Here is a 23,086-nt window from a genome sequence, read left to right on the forward strand (position 1 = left end):
AGTAAAGTTCATTGCTACTTCTTACATAACTGTTTACGGAGCAGGTGATGGTTGACGTACAGAATTTGTTACTCGTGTGGAGAGTCGTATGGAGGCCACGAAACTACTTCACTGATCGACGTAGTGCCGACGCTCAGTGTCTTACTCTTTACTACAAAAACACAATCTGTTAAACTGCCTCCAAATGCCGACTCCACAACAATTCGTCAAACAAACTCTGCCATCACGTTTTCTCGCTGTCGCAATACTAAAATCGACCCAGCAGCGAAGCTGCACTACGCTTGCAATCTGATACATTACGTCGACAACACCGCCTTCCTAGACCTCTTCCAGATCCTCCAGGAATACCAAAAACCCCTCCAGATTCACCTCAACAATGCAAACGCTTCGGACGCTCCTCAGGACCAACACTTCCCACACTCAGCCAAAAATTATTGAACAAATCGTTGCTGCTCTCACCTGCATGACTTATACCTCGCCATTTGTGACCGTCCTACCCAATTAGCTAATAAACTAACACACCCCCTAATAACCATCCACTGTTAACGAACTTGGAAACCCAACATAGTAATCATCCAGACTATTAGGCAACCCAGCATAACGATTCCACCTCTCCAGATTGTTGTCAGCCTATAAACGTTTTATTCAGTCTATCCTCTCATACGTTTATTTTGCCTGGATTTCTGGTGCATCTAATTTCTGTTACTCTTTTCCCCTCTACCGCAAAGTGTACTGCCTCACTTCGCGCCTACTTACCCTCATCTGCTCATCCCTCACGATTCAAATTCTTCACGTTCCTCGACCATGTCTAATAGCTACTCGCATACCATACATTCCAGAACATTTTGCCTACCTCACCTTCCACTTACCACCCACCAGCCATGGAGCGCCGCCTCTCCTCTACCAACACATCCTCCAAACGCTGGCCTTGTACGTATTATACATGACCTCCCAACAAAACGTCAACAGACTCCCAATTTCAGATGATGAAATCTGTCATGACGTTTGTCCCTCCTGTAACCTCTGGCCTACCACTCCTCTCCATTATCCACACTAATCAACTTTCCTTCCCCTGATTTATCTTTTCCCACTTTAGCTCCCCTGTATCTAATTTATTGCGTTACAACTTTTAATGTTTTAAAGAATCCAGGATGGTAGTTTTTAAAGATAACAATTATGAAATTATGTGTAGATTTAATATCGCCAATGTAATGAACTATATTAATAATTTAACGAAAGCCTAATTTACAGCATGATGCTTTGTTAAAATAATACTTTGTTTAGTACAGTTGCGAGGCAGCTCATTTTGAATTGCACAAATGAGACTGGACACATCTTCCTAGTAACTAAATGTTAAAAGTCACACGCCACGCATTGCGTCGTCGTCGACAGAGATAAAGTCTATATCAGTAACCAGAAACAATACATTCCCAACTCTTTACCCACTAGCAGTGCCCCCGTCCATTTGTCAGCATGGTAGTAAAAGGCCGAAGCCTTCAAGTAGTGCTAAGTGAAGCAGTTACTTCAACCAAAAAGTCTGGTGGAAATGATAATCTTGCTTAAATTTATCGATGCTATGGTTCGCACAAAGGAGAAATCAATAATTCTCAAACAGCTGTGTCTATTTGAATCTTTATATTTTATACTAGGCTATGTATTTTAATATTTTATTGAACGAAGAGCAAAATATTGAGCCACTGTCAGCTTTATCATCATCATCATCAAGACTTCCTTCTAGAAAGCCGTATAGGAACTTTGTGAACTATCTGCCTCCATTGATTTCTGTCCTGGTGTAGCTTTTCTCTCTCCACAACATCCCACGTTATTACTCTCCTCTTGAGATTTTCATTAACCTGATCTGACCAATCGGTCTTTTTCCTGGTACCTTCATCCTAAAATACTGACGCTGAGCTGAAGTCGGGTGCATTCGCTTCAGATGACCTAACCACTTCAGTCTTACAGTACTCATTCCTTCCTCCATGGTCAAGGTCACCTACAGGTCTATCCTTACACATTCGTTCGTGATTCTGACTCTCTTGGGATTTTGTAAATCTGATCTAAGCAACTTCATTTCACATGCCTGTAATAGACTCTCTTCCCTCTTATTTATGACACAGGTTCCCAGACTATACGCCATGATCGGCAGGAGGTGGGTCTTATAAATGATCTCTTAAGGGACTCCTTTGTCCCATATTGGGTTTCGTACTTGGTGGAAGAAGCTGGATCCTTTTGCTACTCTGACTAAAACTTCGAGTTTGGCACTTCCATCGCTTTATACAACGCTACCAAGATACTTGAAACTTTTTATACATTCAATCATCTCTCCTTCTAGCATGACTTTGCAAGGCGTGGGAGTCCTACTCATCTATTTGTTCTTACTCACAGCCAACTTCAATTCTTTAAACTTTTTATTCCAGTAATCCATTCTCCTCTAACCTCCATTTCCGCCATTCCCCAAATGGCGACACAATCAGCTAAAGTAACAGCTTTGAGATTTTCATTTTCTACTTCCTTGATTTCTTTCATGATTGTGTCCGAAAGTGTAATGAAGAGTAACAGGGAAATTGAACTGCCTTGCTGAACGTCTCTTTTTGTCTCAAACCATTTTGATCTTCCACCTCTTACCAATACATTGCTTTCGCAGTCTTCCTACAGTACCTGAACTTGTAAAATTAATGAATCAAGAACATCATATTTTCTCAGGTATTCCCACATTTTACCCCTTGGTACACTGTCGTATGCTTCATCCAAGTCCGGGAACACATTATCAGATTTTTTCCGTTTTGCCAATAGTTCTCCATTAACTATTTCTTCTGAAACCATGCTCTTGTTTCTCAAACTAATGTCCTAGAATTTTTCTCAGTCTCTTTTCTATTACCCTTTCTATTATCTTAAGGCAGTGTGATAGCAGTGTGATTCCTCAGTAATTTGTGCACTTCTTTTTACTTCCTTTCTTAAACAGGAGTATTACAATACCCTTTTTTCAGTCATCTGGCACTTTTTCCAGATCGCCCCCAGCATCTGATGTAACCATTCTGTTCCTTGGTTTATGGACTGATGACCTCAGCAGTTAAGTCCCATAGTGCTCAGAGCCTTGGTTTCTACCAAAGATATTGGATGCTGTTCTTCCTCTACTTCAATGACTTCAGTGTCACTTTCTTGTTCATTTCCCCATTCAATGCCGGCCGTTGTGGCCGGGTGGTTCCAGGCGCTTCAGTCTGGAACCGAGCGACCGCTACGGTCGCAGGTTCGAATCCTGCCTCGGGCATGGATGTGTGTGATGTCCTTAGGTTAGTTAGGTTTAAGTAGTTCTAAGTTCTAGGGGACTGATGACCTGAGATGTTAAGTCCCGTAGCGCTCAGAGCCATTTGAACCATTTTTGAACCCTATTCAATAATATTTCAAAATAATTCTTCATCACTTCTCTGATGCCTTCCATGTCCCTGATAATATCTCCATCATCTGTTTCAATCACTTTTACATCTTCTCTGTTAGATCTTCCACTTTTCAACAACCCATATAAGAATTTTTGGTTTCCCTTGCTGTCTTACTATAGTTTCTGGGTGAATATTTCCCAACTCTTCTCCTTTCTTCTTTTACTGTTCTCTCCGCTTTGAGTTTGTTCTGTCGATATTCCTGCTTCAGTGTTATCATCTTGTGCTTAATCTCCATGTTTTTCTTTGCTATATTACGTCCTTTAATTGCATCTTTTGCTGTACTTTTCCACCAAGTTGTTTCTTTCTCCTTTACTTTACGTTTTGTTTTGACAGATATTTGCACGGCACTACTAACTATTAATATTCTATATAGGTTCCATACTTCCTCCACACTACCACTCCCTGTTGGCAATTTCTGTGCTATTAACTTCCAGACTGTACCTGAGGAAGTCTAATATAATATGTATCATTGGTACGCACGCTGATGAGCCGAAATGTCATGACGACCTGGTTAATAGCGTGATCTTCCACCTCTTACCAATACATTGCTTTCGCAGTCTTCCTACAGTACCTGAACTTGTAAAATTAATGAATCAAGAAAATCATATTTTCTCAGGTATTCCCACATTTTACCCCTTGGTACACTGTCGTATGCTTCATCCAAGTCCGGGATGTGACACAATGTCTTTACTGTGCGGATGGTCCCAGCGGAGGTTCGAGTCCTCCCTCGGGCATGGGTGTGTGTGTTTGTCCTTAGGATGATTTAGGCTAAGTAGAGTGTAAGCTTAGGGACTGATGACCTTAGTAGTTAAGTCCCATAAGATTTACTAAAAAAAACGCGTTTGAAAGTAACTTTTGTAAGTTTTTCTTGAATAATTCGAAAACTATGGTCTCTAGGGAAAAGGTTTCCCAGACAACATTTAACTGCATTAAACTTCCTAAAAAAAAGTCCTCCTTATTTCTCCTGTATGATTAATAGTTTGCATGTAGCGAGCTAGAGAATATGAAAATGTTGCAGATGGTATTTGAGGGTGTTGCGGGTTGCATAAAACCCATAGCTAGGGGCAGATGACTCACCTTGTATAGTGCCTACTCAGAAATTCATCTGCTGCTGTCAAGCAGACGTGATTCCGGTTTGCTTTTAACACTTTCCTTATATGCCAGTAGCTTCAAAGCAACAGATATTAGCCTTATAGCACGTTTAGGTGCAATCAATGATTTGCATCTGTGCGTGGCCTTGATCGAGGAAATTATTCCATAAGGCGATAGAAATGAAGGAATGGGAAGTAAGCTAAAGGGCGCAGGGAAACAGAAGTGTTAGCCACACTCGTGTGCCCCCGCACTATGAGGGGCGCACTGGGCAGTGGGCCGTCTGTGCCCTCACCCACCTTCCATTATTGGAAAAACTGGCGAAATAGTGGTATCCCAGACCACCCAACACGCCTTGAGCCATTTACTGTCCAGTTATTGTGTGGTTTGGCCCACTGTGTTCGAGAAGTGCGGCTCTATTTGCCAGTTGAGCGATGGCCTTGTGCGAGATCCCCTCTCCAAATGTCCTCTGCATTCACTGCCACTCGCAGTCTTCACTCGGAGATTGGCTGAGATGGGCCTGCGTCCACTGACAGCTGCAGTTCCTGCCGGGTTTCAAACCGACTGTCACTGACAGTATGCGACGCATGTCTGCGGTCGCTGTCGCCGCTGTCGCTTTAGCGTCTTTTCGTGACCGCTGTTCTTATCCTCTGTCGCGTGGTTACTGGTTCTACACCGTTCGTATCAGACATATTGCACAGTCCGTGTCGATACACCAACAAAAAGGGCAACTTCAGTCGTGGGGTTGTTGTGGCTAGTCCAAAAGAGAGTGTTCTTTCCTGCCCTTCTGTGAGGCCTGCATGTTGGCCCAACTTATTCTGCTGATTCTATACCTGTGGTTGTCAGATACACTTCGATATCACGAATTATATTAGCAGTGGAGGGTGACATGACCACACAGCATTAGTTCTACATCATATGAAGCTATCCAAAGTGACCAGTGACCACTTTCAAGGGGGGACTAATATTTACTTCTGTGAGCTTATGTACATTCGTGGAGAAAAACTAAAAAAGGAATCAGGTCTTTTTCTAGTTGCAGATGACTCGAGTGTGGAATGGAACGTAAATTATTTAGGGTATAAGACAATGGATAACAGTAACTAGGACTTCACAGAGAACACATTGTCGCTTCATCGTAAAAGAACAGAGTTGTTGCAATTTCTGAGGAGGGATTTTCGGAAATGCAGTGTTTTACTATAGCCGAGGGCCTTGCCGCAGTGGTAATACCGGTTCCGAGTAGATCACCAAAATTATGCGCTATTGGGCTTGGCTGCCACTTGGATGGGTCACCACCCGGGTCTGCCGAGTGCTGTCGGCAAGTGGGATACACTCAGCCATTGTTAGACCAATTGAAGGAGCTACTTGACTGAGAAGTAGCTACATTGGTCTCGTAAACTGGCACACGGCCGGGAGAACGGTGTGCTGACCACATGCCCCTTCGTGACCACATCCGGTGACGCCAAATGCCTGAGGACGACACGGCGGCCGGTCGATACCGTTGGGCCTTCAACGCTTGTTCGGAGGTGATTTAGTTTGTGTTTTACTGCAGCGAGGTGATCGAATAATTATCGCAGTGGCACATTCTAAATTATCGGCGCTAAAGATGGGTGAAAAATCTATTTATGAGTATCAAGCTCTTGTGCAAAATGTTGCTGTCCTTACTACAAGAGTAATCTCCGCTGTCGCTGGCACAGAAACATGAAAGTTGACTTTTTTAATATCGCCGTAGTGTCTCCCAAGGTGTCTTATTTTCCGCTGTACCTTATTTTCACGCAGGACATGGAGGGATCTCCTGAATCGATATGCTTAGTTCGCGCAGAGCGCTGTTCAGGCCTCTCTTTGCAGGTTGCATTTCCAATATATTTCCGGTTGGAGTGTACCATGTGGTTGCAGATGGCTCGGTTTATCTCTTAGGGGAGTTTCTTGCAGTGCTTTACAGCTTAAATTGTTGGTTACTTGTCAATACCATCGCAAAGGCTGTCCGGAGCGCGATGGTAAGGCATTCTCGAGAACAGGGGTTCAAATCCCCACTCGGACGTCCAGATTTAAGTAACTCATGATTCCTCTAAGTCGCTAATGGCTTGTACTGTCTCTAATGACCAGATCATCGAGAAAATGTTAAGCCTCAATCTTCCTACCTTGCTTTCGCTATTTTTTAGTTCCTTCTTTTATAGTTCTACCATCGTTCTGCGAATCATGTTCCGAGTATCCCTTTGTACATGGATCCACGGGGATTGACAAAAAAAGTGACATAAATGTCCGATAACGCAGCAGTTTGATGGTAGACACGACTACTCCATTCTCTAAGGCGCTATGAACAGGGTAACGCCTACACATACTGAGGGGTGCAGTGTGTTCTCTGCGCAACCGGCTGATCGTGTCCGCTGAACTGTCCGCAGGTGTGGTTCCAGAACAGGCGCGCGAAGTGGCGGAAGCAGGCGCGACTGCAGCTGCTCCAGGACGCGTGGCGCATGCGCTGTCTGGGGCTCGCCGCGCCGCCGCTCCTGCTCGGTGAGTACACTACCTTACACTTCACACTGCGCTACCCGCTAGCGGCAGCTCACTGTGCTCGCTTTGCTGCACGGTAAGTGTGCTAAACTGGCTGCTATACTAAATAACAAGATACAGTAAAGTAACGCCCATGCTACACTAGCTGCTATACCACACTACACTACAGTACACTGCACAACATTACTTGCTACACTTCACTAAACTACACTATACCACGGTAGCCGCTACACTACACAGCACTACACTACACTTAACTTCACTACACTACACTGCACTACACTACACTACACTACACTACACTACACTACACTACACTACACTACACTACACTACACTACACTACACTACACTACACTACACTACACTACACTACACTACACTACAATACACAGCACTACACTAACCACACCACTGTAGTTACTACACTACACTATACTACACTACACTACACTATACTACAGTAGCTACTACACTACACTACATAGCACTACATTACCCAACAATACACTAAGCTGCTACACTATGTTACACTACACTACATTAGACCCTACAATACACTACAATACACTAGCTGCCACAATGCTCTAGGTATAAGTGCACCTTCTGCTACACTGTACTAACTGCTACATTATGCTATCTGGTATTCTACACTAGCTCGTTCACTACATTAGCTGCAGTTGTTACAGGATGTGTGCAGTATATGGTGTCCAGAACTTGCCACGTTATTTCACATCTGTGGCTCTGTACTGTCACTATATGCTACACTATACACACATTCTTGTCAACCATGTCTATGAACTTACATTCCTTCTTCATACAATTACTGTAATTTCCTAATGCACTCACAAACATAAAGAGCCAAATTTGTAGAATGCTGTCGTTAGTATCCTACGGGTCCACAGGTTTAGTGGCTGACGGTTCCTGAACTTCCTGATATCGCTGAAATAAAATAGCGTTGAACTTCCCTCAAGAGAGACACGCTCTTTCCTGCCATCTGTGGGGATCGTGAAGTGGAGCTTTGTGTCTGTCAATAACGTTTCGTACTATTTAGTAACCACAACCGCAATGAAAACTGTTGGAGACGTACTACACCAGTGTTGAACAAAACAATAATTTAATGACTGTTACGAAAATAATTTAGCGTTATAAGCTTCAGTCAGACTGATGTGAATGTTCCTTTCTCCTATTTAACAAGAACAGGCAGACTGGAATGTTAACAATGTCAGATTCGCGACAGACTACAAAGATGTAGTATGCCAAACTCTCTCCTTATTATTCATTTTCGAAAAGGAAATAAACCCTACCACTTCTCAGGAACCCTCTAATTAATTTAGTCGATATTACGACGACAATAAGGAAGGGTAAGTCCAATGTAAGGGACGGACGAAATTCTGTTCGACGTGGTTGTTGTATTTTTGTGGTCTCCTGGCCGAAGACTGCTTTAATGCACGCCTCCACGCCGAATATCCTGTTCATCTCTGTAACCTGCATCCACTTCAGCCTGGATACTGTATCTCTGTAATTTTTACCGCTCACCCCCTTCCATATTTCCCCTCCATTACCAAACTGACCATTCCTTGATCCCTCATGAGGTGTCCAATCAACTTACCCCTCTTTTAGTCAAGTTGTCGCATAAAACTCGTTTCTCTTTGATTAGATTGTCTGCATTAGTTACTCAATCTGCATACGTAAGCTTCAACATTCTTCTACAGCCTCACGTTTCAAAATCTTCTGTTATCTTTTTGTGTGTTCTATTTATCATCCATGTTTCACCTCTATGTACGGAACACTCTTGAGAAATGCTTTCAGGAAAGACTTCCTAACATTTTAATTTATAGTCGATGTTAAAATATTTCTTTTTTTCATAAATTCTTCCTTCACTGTTGCCAGTCTGCATTTTGAATCCTCTGTACTTCTGCCATCATCAGTTATTTTGCCACCCAAATGCGAAAACTCATCTGGTTTTACTGTTTCATTTATGAGTCTAATTTCCCCACAATCACCACATTTAAATGTATTGCCTTACTCTTGTATTATTTCTGTTGATGTTAATTTTATAACACCTTCTGCAAACACTGTTTATCCCAATCAAATGCTCTTCCAAGACATTTGCCACCTCTGACAGAATTACAATGTCATCGGCAAACATAGAACTTTTTTTTTTCTCCACGAACTCCTATTCCCTTTACAAATTTCTCCTTGGTTTTCCTTATTGCTTGCTCAATGTGCAGATTGAATAACACCGAGGATCGGCTACAATCCTGTCTCAAACCCTTCTCAACCACTGCTTCCGTTCATGTATTCAAGTCTCATAACTGCCGTCTGTATTTTGTCAAATGGTTCAAATCGCTCTAACCGCTAGGGACTTAACATCTGAGGTCATCAGTCCCCTAGACTAGAACTACTCAAACCTAACTAACCTAAGGACATCACACACATCCATGTCCGAGGCAGGATTCGAACCTGCGACTGTAGCAGCAGCGCGGTTCCGGGTTGAAGCGCCTAGAACCGCTCGGCTACAACGGCTGGAGTATTTTACCCCTATTTAGAATACCAAAGAGGGTATTCCAGTCAACAATGTCAAAATCACTCTCTAAATCTGAAAAATATTAATAAATGAAATGACTGAGTCTGTGGTCATTGCAGATATTTTGTGAATCCATCAGAAAACTATGTGATGCAACCTGAGGAGGATCGGCATCACTTTGTGTTCTTCTGCCATGGGTCTTGTGTTGTAAATGCTCTCGACTACAGAAAGTTCGTGGATAGCAAAAATCTACCAGTCCTTCAATTTGTGGATGCGATGATGCCAGGTATATCCGACGCTGGCATTCACACTTGTAGATGCATTTGTAGTCTTTACTTCATTTGCTTCATTCTCCTTTCATCACTTATATCCAGCATTTTGTGTGTTATCTACGGATTTCAACTGCGACTTTTATATTTCATAAGTTGTTCACCGTCTCTAAAATCGCCATCTCTAAAATCTACCATTCATCTTCTGTCACATTCCTTTCTCATGTTACACCTAGCCGTTCCCAATGTTCTCTTCTAACAAAGCCTGTTTATTTCAACTTTTGCAGGTCTTTTTACTGTCCTATTCTCTGAGTGAGAAATTGTTATTGGAGCTACATCTGCTCGTGGAAACATTTTGCAATTTAAAATCTGGATTTTAAATCTCTGCGTTATCACTATACAGAGTGTTTGAAAAAGGATTCCCTAGTTTTAATCTGTCCTATAATCTGTACAAAGTGACATACATTATTCTAGTTTGATGTGTTTGATTCATCAACTCTCTACGTTTGGCCCCCTGCAGTTGGCAGGTCTGCTTGACCTTGAGACAGCACCAGTGCTGTCTTTTACCTCTCTTCCCTCAGTTCAGTCCAGGCGTGCGCGCAGTGCAGTGTAGAGCAACTCAGCAACATTTCATATCAGTGGAACAGTTAATCGTCATATTTGGGGGGCAGAGCAACCAACATGAAGTTATTCAACATGAACGTGACTCTCCGTTGTGTGGTTTGATAGAAGATCGTGTGATTGGTCCTTTCATTTTTGTAGAAGAAACAATAAACGAGAACGTTTACTGCGACATGTTGACAGAGTAGTCTTTCTCCAGATAGACGATATTGAGGCGGAAAAGGTGCTTGTGTTTCTCCAACAAGATAGCACCCCACCTCATTGCAGTAACCACGTGTGTGCGGCTCTTGAGACTTGCTTTCCAGGAAGGTGGATAGGCAGAGCTGGCTCAATATCTCGGCCACCACGATGCCCAGACTTAACACCACTGGACTTTTTCTTTTGGGCCTCATAAAAAATGTTGTGTATAGTGGAAAGATCAGAGATATCAATCATTCCCGGGAAACAATCGTCGTGGCGGAAATGTTGGTGAATACGTGGAGAGACGAGGAATACCGTCTCGACGTGTGCAGGCAACAAATGGATCCCACGTTGAAGTCTACTAACATCAAACAAAACTTGATGGAATTCTCTTTCATGATATGTACTCATTGACGTAATTTTCATTAATTTCGCCATTAAATTTATACTTAAAACTAGGGAGTTCTTTTTCAAACACCCTGTATAATATATCTGAAACCTTTCAGTGTCTCCAGGTGTCTTTCTAATCTACAACCTTCTTCCACGGTTTTTAAATCAGTTGCCTACTGTTTTACCTACTCCTTGTCTTGCTATCAAGTGGATGTTTCCCAATTAAATTTTCGTAATTTTTAACATCATGTACAATTTCTTTTATCCTATCACACATTTCTTTCGATGTTTTCGTTATCTGCGGAGCTAGTAGGCATAAACACTTCCACTACTATGACCGAATGTGGCTTTATTTCGAATTCTTGTGTTTCCATTCACTATGATCTACAGTAACTCATCCACATTCCCATTTTCCTATCCGTTATTAGACATTCATCTGCATTTCTCCTACTTAACGTAGTGTTGATAAACCTGTGCTCATATGAACAGAAATCCTCTTCTTCTAGCCATTACACTTCACTAATTCCCACTGTATCTAATTTCAACTTTTCAATTCTGTTCGAAGTTCTGTAAGCTATCTACACAATTTTTGGGTATAATATTCCACGCACCGAGTCATTGTCCGCCAGATGTGTTATTTTCTCATCACAACATCCTCCTGAGTATTTCCTTCCTATAGATACAAATTTAAGACTATTTTATCTCCGAAATATTTGATTTCAGCTATTTGCAATAATAGCAAGACCCTGTTTGCTGCTGGTACAACGCCAGGTCAGTCAATCGTCCACACCGTTGCCCCTGTATCTATTGAAAAGTCTTCTGCCCCTCTTCAGGAACCAAGGATTAGTGTGACCTGTCCACATGAACACCTCCGTTGTGATTGCTCCTACAGAGTGGGTATCTGTATCGATGAGGAACAAAAGCCACCCGAGGGCTTCAAGGAACGTTGGCATACTTAACTTCAATTTCTGGCATTTCTCTACGAAGTCAGTCGCTAAACGACCTCGGCTGGTCGCCTGCACGCAACTGACAGACTACACGCAACACTTAAGCGCTGGGCGAGTTGCGTGACTTTGTAGGCGCGCTCACTGGAGATTGAAGTATGCTTAATCGACCGTAGCATTAAGACAAGAATGAGAGTCAGGTACTGTAGTAAGCCAGTATTAGGAAATACACTGCTGTAAACTGGCAAGAGGTGAGGCATACTAGGAAGCGGCAAGCGTACACAGGACTATTACATCATGGAGAGACAGATGCACCCATGAGGAGAGACAGAATCTTACCATAGTTTAACAATGAGACAGGTGGATGAATTTTAATAAATATCATCAGGAACATTCAACCTACAAGGAAGTGAGATACTGTATCACTGAGATATGGTATGTGCAGTCTTATTCCGTTGTGGCTATAGAGGCTACAGATACTAGTATAACATTACCATAGTAACTACTTCAGTTGAGTCGGCGTATATATGTTGTGAAGGGCAACCACATATGTTAGATAGACAAAAATATGTATACGTAACGACCTGGGAAGATTTTATTGATAACAGAAGATATACTTGAACTGACTGACGTAAGTAGTAAATACAAAAATGTGGTGTGGCCTTACAGAAAAAAGAACTGTCAATGAATGTGACTGATAAGAAAAGGAATAAGGAATTTCTGCACAGAACAGGGTCGAAACTAAATATATGGAAAAGACTGTGGACAGACAGGCACTGGAAATATTTTATTGCTTTGGGTAGTCTTGGTACTCTGGGATGTAGAAATTGGAAAATGAGAAGAGCAGCATGAAAGTAGTCAGAAGGCCTAAAAAAAACAGTATATTCCTTCAGATCGTAATTGTCAGTTTCTGCATAAAATTGGAGAGAGTGCAAGGCCATACTATTGATATTAGTAGACTGCAGTAAATCTATAAGACGGTCTTCGTTTTCCCGTTCACAAAGATTTCACGGATAAATTCTTCACATTCTGAGACGAAATTTTTGAAAATTTCTCTGACAACTACTCACTGAAAGTCAAAGAACCGAGGTGTAACTTTGGATGAAAACATCAGGTAGGCAGACAATCATGTCGCAACGTGCAGGAAGATTTTCCGTAGCTTCTACGTCCTTCAACATTTACGGAATATATTTCCACAGGAAACCGAAATTTGAGAAATCAATAGTTCAGCTGGCTGGCTGAGGTTGGCTGAGGTGTAGTTCAGCTGGACCTACAATACTGGGATGTAATTCAGCAAGGCACGGTTAGTCATAACACCAGACGGCTCTAACTAACGATAAATGCTTGTCTGCTTTACTTCATTACGTGACAACATAACCCATTTGATCATGTCAGTGCTTCAGACGCCCAGTTGAGGTGGTTGCTGCCAGGCGTGTTACGTAACCACGATGCATTATGCGTACGTCACTGGCACCACACTGTACACACTGTCGACACATCTATACCAACAGATACAAACATTGTTTACTTCCAAGTTCAGTTTCGTCCGACACTCGACGTATATTTTCAGAGAAAAGAATGAAATGTAAAAGGACCTTTACAACCCCTTCAAAACCAACTTCATAAAAATACGAAGCACTTCAGATTCTGATACCAGTAACTTCTCTCACAGAAATTAACATTTCTCTCTCTCCGACAGTGAAGTAAATCCTCATTTCCTCTTCCAGTGCTTTAATTTTTCGCTTCAATTTCAGTCACTGTTTGTTTATGCCCCCCTCGTCATTACTTGTACACTTACATTTCTCCACGCTTCTCGTTCTCTCTCTCTGTCCTATGCACTTCCACATACGTATTTCTGTTCTTGATTATTCTTCTCTTAACAAACAATTGTGTGCTGTAGTCATCTAAGTTACAATTATTACTCTTGTTACTGTCGCTTCACCACTATTTATAAATAGTAAACTGGATGCTGTGGACAAAAGGGCGTAGTGGCGACAGTCTTTACAGGGTAAATAAATCAACGAATAAAAAGAAAGTAAAGAATGTACCGGGGAAGTTATTCTTTGATGTCTTAACAAATGTCCAGTCATCCAGTCCATTTTTCTTGCCAGTATATTCCACAAGCTCCTTTCTTCGCCGACTCTGCGGAGAATCTCTCAAGTCGCTATGTTATAAGACCACCTCATTTTAAACAACTTCCATAATACCATATCTTAAACGATTCGACTCTCTTCTGTTTCTTCTTCCCACAGTCCATTGAACAACATCATTCAAATCTGTGCCCTAAACGCACGTTCTCAGAAATTTCTTCCTCATATTAAGAATTACGTTTGATACTATTAACCTTCTTTTGCCGGAAATGCCCTCTGCTTGTCATTATCTGCTTTTTATACGAGGGTTGCCCAGAAAGTAAGTTCCGATCGGTCGCGAAATGGAAACCACTGGGCAAATCCGTTAAAGCTTCTCACAGATATGTTGGTCAGTGTCTCTAGTATGCCCGTCGATCGTGTCGCGTCGCCCTTTTTAGTTTTGAGTGAACAGTGAGCATGTAAAGATGCGTAGGGAATAGCGTCTCCCACCAAGCATGAGGGTCTGGTTAGAGATTTCACCTGTGTAATGCATCCCACATAACGCAACTGTCGAGCAGTTCCTTCTTCATGCCAATTTCGGTCGCACACTGCAGGGACAATGAAGTCGCTCCTGCAGCGTTTCCGATGAGAAGTGTTTGACCACCCACAATACAGTCCGTAATTGGCTCCCCCAGAGTCTCATCTCTGCTCACAAGAACCGCTGGCTATGAAGACAAATTTTTTTTCCACAGACAACGTGATGCAGACCATTGCAGATAACTGGCCGAAAGCATAGGCGGCTGCTTTCTATGACGAGGATACTGGAAAGTTCATACAACACCGTTGCTTCGACGGTATGTGTTATTTTGCTTCCAAGGTAGGAGAGTTTGTTGACTTCGCCTACTTCACGGTCACCTATTTTGATGTTATCGTTACCGTTAATCTAATTTTTTCTACTTGTCATTACTTCCAACTTTCTTCGGTTTACTCTTAATCAATACCCTGTACTCATAGAACTGTTCAATCCATTCAACAGGTCCTGCAATTCTTCTTCACTTTCACTGAGGATAGCAGTGTCATCAGCGAATCTTGTTATTGGTATCCTCTCTCCCTGTATTCCAATATTGAACGTTTCTTTCATTTTTGCCACAGTTTCTTCGATGTATGACCGAACAGTAAGGGCAAAAAACTGCATCCGTATCTTGAACCCTTTTTAATTCGAGCACTTTGTTCTTGGTCTTCCATTCTAATTGTTACTTCATGGTTCTCGTAAATATTCGATATTACACACCTTTCCCTATAGATTTCAAGTCTTCACTGTTCATGATGTATAAATGCAGACTGAAGCGAGGAATGAAAATTGTACAAAGGCCAGGATTCGAACCCGAGTGTCCGGCTCACTAGGCACAGTGGCTGTGCACCACTACACGGATTACACTAGCAATCCAAATTCCGATTCACGCCTCAGGCCACTAAGTATTCCCCCTAAACTCGAACAACTTTACAATTTCCTGTCGTCGATTCAGTCTGCATATATGCATCATAGATGTTCGAGACTTGAAAGGGTCTCTGGAACCATACAGCTTCATTTGAGTAAAGCAGCATGCCCTTGCTTCAGGCAGGATCACCATTTCGTTCGATGATGAAGTGCTACTCCAATACAGTTGGAGAGCCTTTGCAATAATTTCGAGTTTGGGGTAAACACCAAGTGGGCTGAGGCGTGAATGGAATTTTGGATTAAGGAGGGAAGTGTCCTAGGGTAGTTCGTGTGGATGAGTAGAACCATTGTGCCAGGGTGGCGTAGTGGTTACGCATTTGGCTTGTGAGCAGGAAACCCGGGTTCGAATCCCGGCCTTGATAGTTTCATTCCACGCTTCAGCCTTCATACGGCCATCAAAAGTATTTATCTCGCTTTCTTTGACTATCGCCTTTGTGCGTATATCAATCAAGTTACAGGAAAATGCTGACCTTCCTAGACTGGTGATGGGGCACTCGTGGAACATAATTGTCTGGCAACATTTTCTGTTTGTCTCGAGGTGGTCGGATGTGCCGCCATAGAAACGCGTCGTACACTTTGTGACGTTGCGGATGTGTGTGTGTTCACAGGGCGCAATCCGGCGGCCGGAGGCGGCCAGTTGGGTCAGGAGGGGGCAGCGGCTGCTGCGGCGGCTGCAGCGGCGGCGACGGCGGCGGCGGCGGACGCCGCCCTCAAGATGGACTCCGCGGGGGCGGCGGCGGCGGCGGCGGCTGCGGCGGCCCTCTGCCGGGACGGCTACCGCACCGCCGTGCACGGGTCAGTAGCCACTCTGCTGGGGAACTCGGTGGTGTTCCCAAAAACACAAGCCGCTCAGCGTGCTTCACAAGGACCTCCTGAGTTTCAAAAGGCGACTGCGCAAAACCTACAAGGCACAGAGAGGATAGACGCACAATAGACAGAACATCTCTCCAAGTTTTTAACTCACTTTACAGACGCTCGGTATGGGCACTGGCTGGGATGCGACAAACGTCAATATTTGCGTGCAGTTCGTTGACGCCGCCGGCACGAATTGCCCGGAAGGCGCGGCAGCGGCCCGTTGAGGAAATGTGTTCGTTGGGTTGCCTATCTGCAGGCGCGGACTAAATAAGTGTGACAGCGGATGATTTATACACTGATCAGCCAGAACATTACGACCACCTGCCTAACAGCCGGACCGAGCGAGGTGACGCAGTGGTTAGACACTGGACTCGCATTCGGGAGGACGACGGTTCAATCCCGCGTCCGGCCATCCTGATTTAGGTTTTCCGTGATTTCCCTAAATCGCTCCAGGCAAATGCCGGGATGGTTCCTTTCAAAGGGCACGGCCGACTTCCTTCCCCGTCCTTCCCTAATCCGATGAGACCGATGACCTCGCTGTCTGGTCTCCTTCCCCAAACCAACCAACCAACCAACCTAACAGCCGGTATGTCCACCTTTGGCACGGATAACAGCGGCGACGCGTATTGGCGTGGAATCATTGAGTCCTTTTACGTCGCTGGAGGGAGATGGCACCACATGTGCACACACAAGTCACATAATCCTCGTAAATTCTGGGGAAGGGGAAGACGAGCGCCAACGCCATGTTCAATCGCATCCCAGGTGTGCTCGATTGCGATCAGATCTGGCGAGTTGGGGGCCAGCACATCAATTGGAACTCATGACTGTGTTCCTCGAACCACTCCATCACATGCCTAGCATTGTGACATGGCGCATTATCTTGTTGGAAAATGCCACTGCCATCGGGAAATATGATCATCATAAAGAGGTGTACGTGGTGTGCAACCAGTGTACGACACTCCTTGGCCGTCGTGGTGCCTAATGTAGCCGCCGTTAACTTGTTTCCACCCCGCAGTACATGTGTCAAGGAGCTGTTCCCCTGGAAGATGTCGGATTCGCGCCCTCCCACTGGCATGATAGAGAAGGTATCGGGATTAACCAGACCATGAAACGCTCTACCACAGCGCTAACGTCCGGTGCTGATTGTCACGTGCCGATTTCACCCGTTGTTGCCGATGTCGCGATGTTAACATCGGCGCATGCACAGGTCGTAGGCCGCTCGTTAGGAGTGTTCGGTGCGCTGTGTGTTCAGACAAAAATGTTTCAAATGGCTCTGAGCACTATGGGACTTAACATCTGAAGTCATCAGTCCCCTAGACTTAGAACTACTTAAACCTAACTAACCTAAGCGCATTACACACATCCATGCCCGAGGCAGGATTCGAACCTTCGACCGTAGCAGCAGCGCGGTTCCGGACAGAAGCGCCTAGAACCGCTCGGTCACAGCCGCCGGCGTGTTCAGACACACTTGTACTCTGTCCAGCACTAAAATTTGATGTTAGAACCTTCACAGTTCGCCGCCTGTCCTGATTTACCAGTCTGTCCAGCTTACGACGTCCGACTTCTGTAATGTCGGGTGGCCGCCCAACCTCATAAGGCCTGGAAGTGGTTTCGCCTTGGTTTCGTCACGTGTTGAAGACACTCACCACAACACTCCTAGAACACCCGACAAGTCGCGCAGTTTCCGGAATGCTCTTGCCGAGCCTCCGCGCCGTCGCCATCTGCCCTCGGTCAGACTCAGATAGATCGCGCGGCTTCCCCATTCCACACGCGGACAGCAATCTCACTGATACTACATGCACAGTGCGTGTGTCTGACTAGCAGTCATTCCTCGCCAGGTGCCGCTGATATCGCCTGGACGAGTTTATATCGATAGTAGATCGGTGGTCAAAATATTCTGCGCATTCAGTGTGTTTGACATTTCTTCAATCGTTGGTGGCCATCTGACAGTTATATTGTTCTTGAAGAATCAAGTTTGCCAAGATCGCTAGTAATTCTTTTTATTACCGTTAACTGTTTCGATAGACCTACCCTGTCATCATCAGACCTTGTAACATTATTAGATGTACTTGCCTTTTAGAACAATGAAAGTTACATAGTGTTATTGCCTCAAACTGCAATAGAGAGTGGACGGGAACATCAGCAGGTCACAAGTAAAATACCACAGAATCAAAACATACAACTAGTTGTGCTGATGTTCCAGCATACACTAACCACTAATCACTTCAAGTGGTTAGTGTATTTTCGGACATCAACACAACGTGTTGTATGTTTTGATTCTGTGCTATTTTATCTGTAGCATGCTGATGTTCCCTTCCACTCTCTATTACAATGTCACGCTACATCACTATGTGATTTTCATTGTTGTAAAAAGCATGTACATCTAATAATGTTACACGCACCGATGACGACAGCCCATCTCTCTCGAAACCGGTAACGATAATAAAAAGGATCATTAGCGATCTTGGCAAACTTGTTTCTTCAAGAGCAATATAGCAGTAGAGTTGTATACATGTTCTGACAATCCTGGCTCCTAGCACAACCTCGCCACTGCTCGTATTGCGAATCGTAACTTGGAGACATGTTCTATCCACTGATACGTGTCATTTTTCTCCATGTACTACAGTTTTTGTGCAGTCGTCTCCTGAAATCTCAGAGCTAGGGAAGAAAAGTGTACCTCGGTACAGTTTTCAGACTTATCGTCTAGCTGGGTCTGTAATACAGTTTTAACATTTTTCATATTCCGTTTGTATACGATTGCATTCACATTTTACATGCTGCAGTCTTTTTCTGAAATTACAAAAATTACTCCGGAAAATTAAGGTTTTTCCAAATGTAAAAGCATGTTCAAAGGTACGACATGGCCTTGTACCTAGGTGCAACTATTTCACTGGAACTTAAAAGGGGTGCAATCTAAAAAGTGTTGTGAATGCTATGTGTTATATTATTACTCTACTACACGCCAATAATCAGTAAGCGAAACCAAACTGAGAAGAAGTATTATCGAAAACCAGTTATAAGTTAAACACCTTTTGAAATTAAACCTATTGAAAAGTAACACAAAAATTTCCATTTTCAGGACTGGTAACAATGTTAATAGATTAACGAAAGTGAGTTGCAAATACTTCATGTTCCATATTAAAAGACCTTTTTCCGTTTAATGGTGCAAGATGCTGCACGGCTGACGAAGTATAGTTTTACCTTCCACACGTTACATAACTATTCTAATAATATACAGTTTTACTTTCCATAAAATTCTGTAACTGAAGAGATAACAACACAGGGTGTTACAAAATGAACATCCAGGTTTTACGGCTTTGTAATACACTCCTGGAAATTGAAATAAGAACACCGTGAATTCATTGTCCCAGGAAGGGGACACTTTATTGACACATTCCTGGGGTCAGATACATCACATGATCACACTGACAGAACCACAGGCACATAGACACAGGCAACAGAGCATGCACAATGTCGGCACTAGTACAGTGTATATCCACCTTTCGCAGCAATGCAGGCTGCTATTCTCCCATGGAGACGATCGTAGAGATGCTGGATGTAGTCCTGTGGGACGGCTTGCCATGCCATTTCCACCTAGCGCCTCAGTTGGACCAGCGTTCGTGCTGGACGTACAGACCGCGTGAGACGACGCTTCATCCAGTCCCAAACATGCTCAATGGGGGACAGATCCGGAGATCTTGCTGGCCAGGGTAGTTGACTTACACCTTCTAGAGCACGTTGGGTGGCACGGGATACATGCGGACGTGCATTGTCCTGTTGGAACAGCAAGTTCCCTTACCGGTCTAGGAATGGTAGAACGATGGGTTCGATGACGGTTTGGATGTACCGTGCACTGTTCAGTGTCCCCTCGACGATCACCAGTGGTGTACGGCCAGTGTAGGAGATCGCTCCCCACACCATGATGCCGGGTGTTGGCCCTGTGTGCCTCGGTCGTATGCAGTCCTGATTGTGGCGCTCACCTGCACGGCGCCAAACACGCATACGACCATCATTGGCACCAAGGCAGAAGCGACTCTCATCGCTGAAGACGACACGTCTCCATTCGTCCCTCCATTCACGCCTGTCGCGACACCACTGGAGGCGGGCTGCACGATGTTGGGGCGTGGGCGGAAGACGGCCTAACGGTGTGCGGGACCGTAGCCCAGCTTCATGGAGACGGTTGCGAATGGTCCTCGCCGATACCCCAGGAGCAACAGTGTCCCTAATTTGCTGGGAAGTGGCGGTGCGGTCCCCTACGGCACTGCGTAGGATCCTACGGTCTTGGCGTGCATCCGTGCGTCGCTGCGGTCTGGTCCCAGGTCGACGGGCACGTGCACCTTCCGCCGACCACTGGCGACAACATCGATGTACTGTGGAGACCTCACGCCCCACGTGTTGAGCAATTCGGCGGTACGTCCACCCGGCCTCCCGCATGCCCACTATACGCCCTCGCTCAAAGTCCGTCAACTGCACATACGGTTCACGTCCACGCTGTCGCGGCATGCTACCAGTGTTAAAGACTGCGATGGAGCTCCGTATGCCACGGCAAACTGGCTGACACTGACGGCGGCGGTGCACAAATGCTGCGCAGCTAGCGCCATTCGACGGCCAACACCGCGGTTCCTGGTGTGTCCGCTGTGCCGTGTGTGTGATCATTGCTTGTACAGCCCTCTCGCAGTGTCCGGAGCAAGTATGGTGGGTCTGACACACCGGTGTCAATGTGTTCTTTTTTCCATTTCCAGGAGTGTATTTATTACAGTCAACTTACAATTGTAAGTAATACATCAATTGAAAGATCAACTAAAACACTTTTTCTTACGAGAGTTCAATGTGAACACTATGTGCCATACGGCAAACATCGAGTCGGTACGTACCAACTTTACGAACGAAATGTTGCTATATGACGATGAATACTTTCAGGATTGATGGTTCAAATGGCTCTGAGAACTAGGGGACTTAACATCTGTCGCCATCAGTCGCCTAGAACTTAAAACTACTTAAACCTAAGTAACCTAAGGACATCACACACATCCATGCGCGAGGCAGGATTCGAACCTGCGACCGTAGCGGTCACGCGGTTCCAGACTGAAGCGCCTAGAACCGCACGGCCACACCGGCTGGCACTTTCAGGATTGTATCGTCTTCATGATTAATCGGCACTTTACCTAAGTGAAAATGCGAGAACACATAATGTGCTCTTGTTGGGGGGTCAGCAAATTCCCACGATATGGCACACCTGCAACGAGACTTCCCAATCGAATATTTTTGTGCCATATCCCGGCATAAGGTTTAGGGGCCTTTCATTTTCAATGAAGCAAGTGAACTAGAATCAGATGATCCACAGATTTTTATTTTGCGTCAAGTTGGTGTGCGACAGCACTAACATCTCAGTACATGAGTGGTTAATTGACGTTTTACCCGTCCACTGGATTGTCCGCAAGGAGCTGAACGACAGAGCTTGTTTTGCACGGTCTCCACGTTCACACGATCTGAAGCCGTGCGATTTTTCCTCTGGGGCTTCATAAAGGATCGTGTTCATGTACCTCCACTACCAGCTGATCTATCTGACGCTATAAATAGGATCAAGACAGTTGATGCAACAATTAATCCACACTCACTGATCAGGATTTGTAAAGAATTCGCCTATTGACTCGGTTTTTGCTTTATGGTAAATAGTGTTCACACTGAACACTCGTAAGAGAAACTGTTTTACTTGATCTTTCATTTGATGTATTATTTACAATTGTAAGTTAAGTGTAATAAATGCTACAAAGCCTTAAAACCCGGTTGTTCATTTTCAAACACTTTATATTGTTAATTCTTCAGTTACAGAATCTTACGGTGAGTAGGACTCTATATATCTGGTATATTACGAGTGGACGGTAAAAACATAATTCTTCGGTCTTGCAGCATCTTCTGCCACTAAATGGAAGGAGGTCTTTTACCATGGGACATGGAATATTTGCAACTGACTTTCTTTAATGTCTGAACAATGTTACCTGTCTTGAAAATGGAAATTTGTGATAGTTTCTAACAGTTTTGAAACACCCTATATATTCTAAGTAGCTTTAATATATCATAAAGCGTTTAAATGTGTAGAACTCGAAATATTTACAAATGCTGGATAGAATGTCTACCAGCAACAAAAACTGTAGAAAATGGCGGTCTCTTGTCTGCAACCCTTCACATGATCCTCAAATTAGTCAGTAGACTGAAGTACCGACCAAAGAACATCAAGTGTTCCTAGGTATACTATACTCTACTTACGGATAACGCTGCAAATTTGAGGCACTAAAGAGTAGCGGTGAAGTTTGTAGGACTGTTACTGGAGTGCTGGGGATTTCTTGTGTTGGTCGCCGTAGCGCGGCTGCCCGCCAACCAAGCGTGCCGGATAAGAATAGCAGCCACCGAGATTTGGGTCCAAACGGCGAGAAGAGATGGACACCAGCAGTTTCGTCAAACTCTTCATTCTCAACGAGACATAACATCCGTACTCCGATAGATACGTCATACAGATTGCGTCTGCCGTCGAAACCAGGATCACTGGGAGTCTGCGTCGTGGTGGAGGACGCACTGGGAGCGGTCACACTGCAGTGTGGGCGCCGTGTGTAGCGGCTTGCCCGCCGACGGAGTCAGGCACCACTTGGCGCTGACAGCATGTCCGAAGTTTCGTTTGTTTGTTTCGCCTACAAAGCT

The 23,086-nt window shown here is 44.3% G+C and overlaps 1 protein-coding gene across 1 annotated transcript in view; it reads left to right on the forward strand.

Annotated features, from left to right (window-relative positions):
* LOC126474299 (retinal homeobox protein Rx3-like) overlaps positions 1 to 23,086 on the forward strand; it is a 118,159-nt gene that overhangs the window by 89,699 nt on the left and 5,374 nt on the right. The window contains exons 3-5 of the mRNA XM_050101765.1: positions 6,926 to 7,110; positions 9,684 to 9,850; positions 16,213 to 16,330. Coding sequence (XP_049957722.1) covers positions 6,926 to 7,110; positions 9,684 to 9,850; positions 16,213 to 16,330 — 470 coding nt within the window. The remainder of the gene's footprint in view (positions 1 to 6,925; positions 7,111 to 9,683; positions 9,851 to 16,212; positions 16,331 to 23,086) is intronic.

Source organism: Schistocerca serialis, chromosome 4 (assembly GCF_023864345.2).
Source record: "Schistocerca serialis cubense isolate TAMUIC-IGC-003099 chromosome 4, iqSchSeri2.2, whole genome shotgun sequence".
In the NCBI taxonomy this organism is placed as follows: Eukaryota; Metazoa; Arthropoda; class Insecta; order Orthoptera; family Acrididae; genus Schistocerca; species Schistocerca serialis.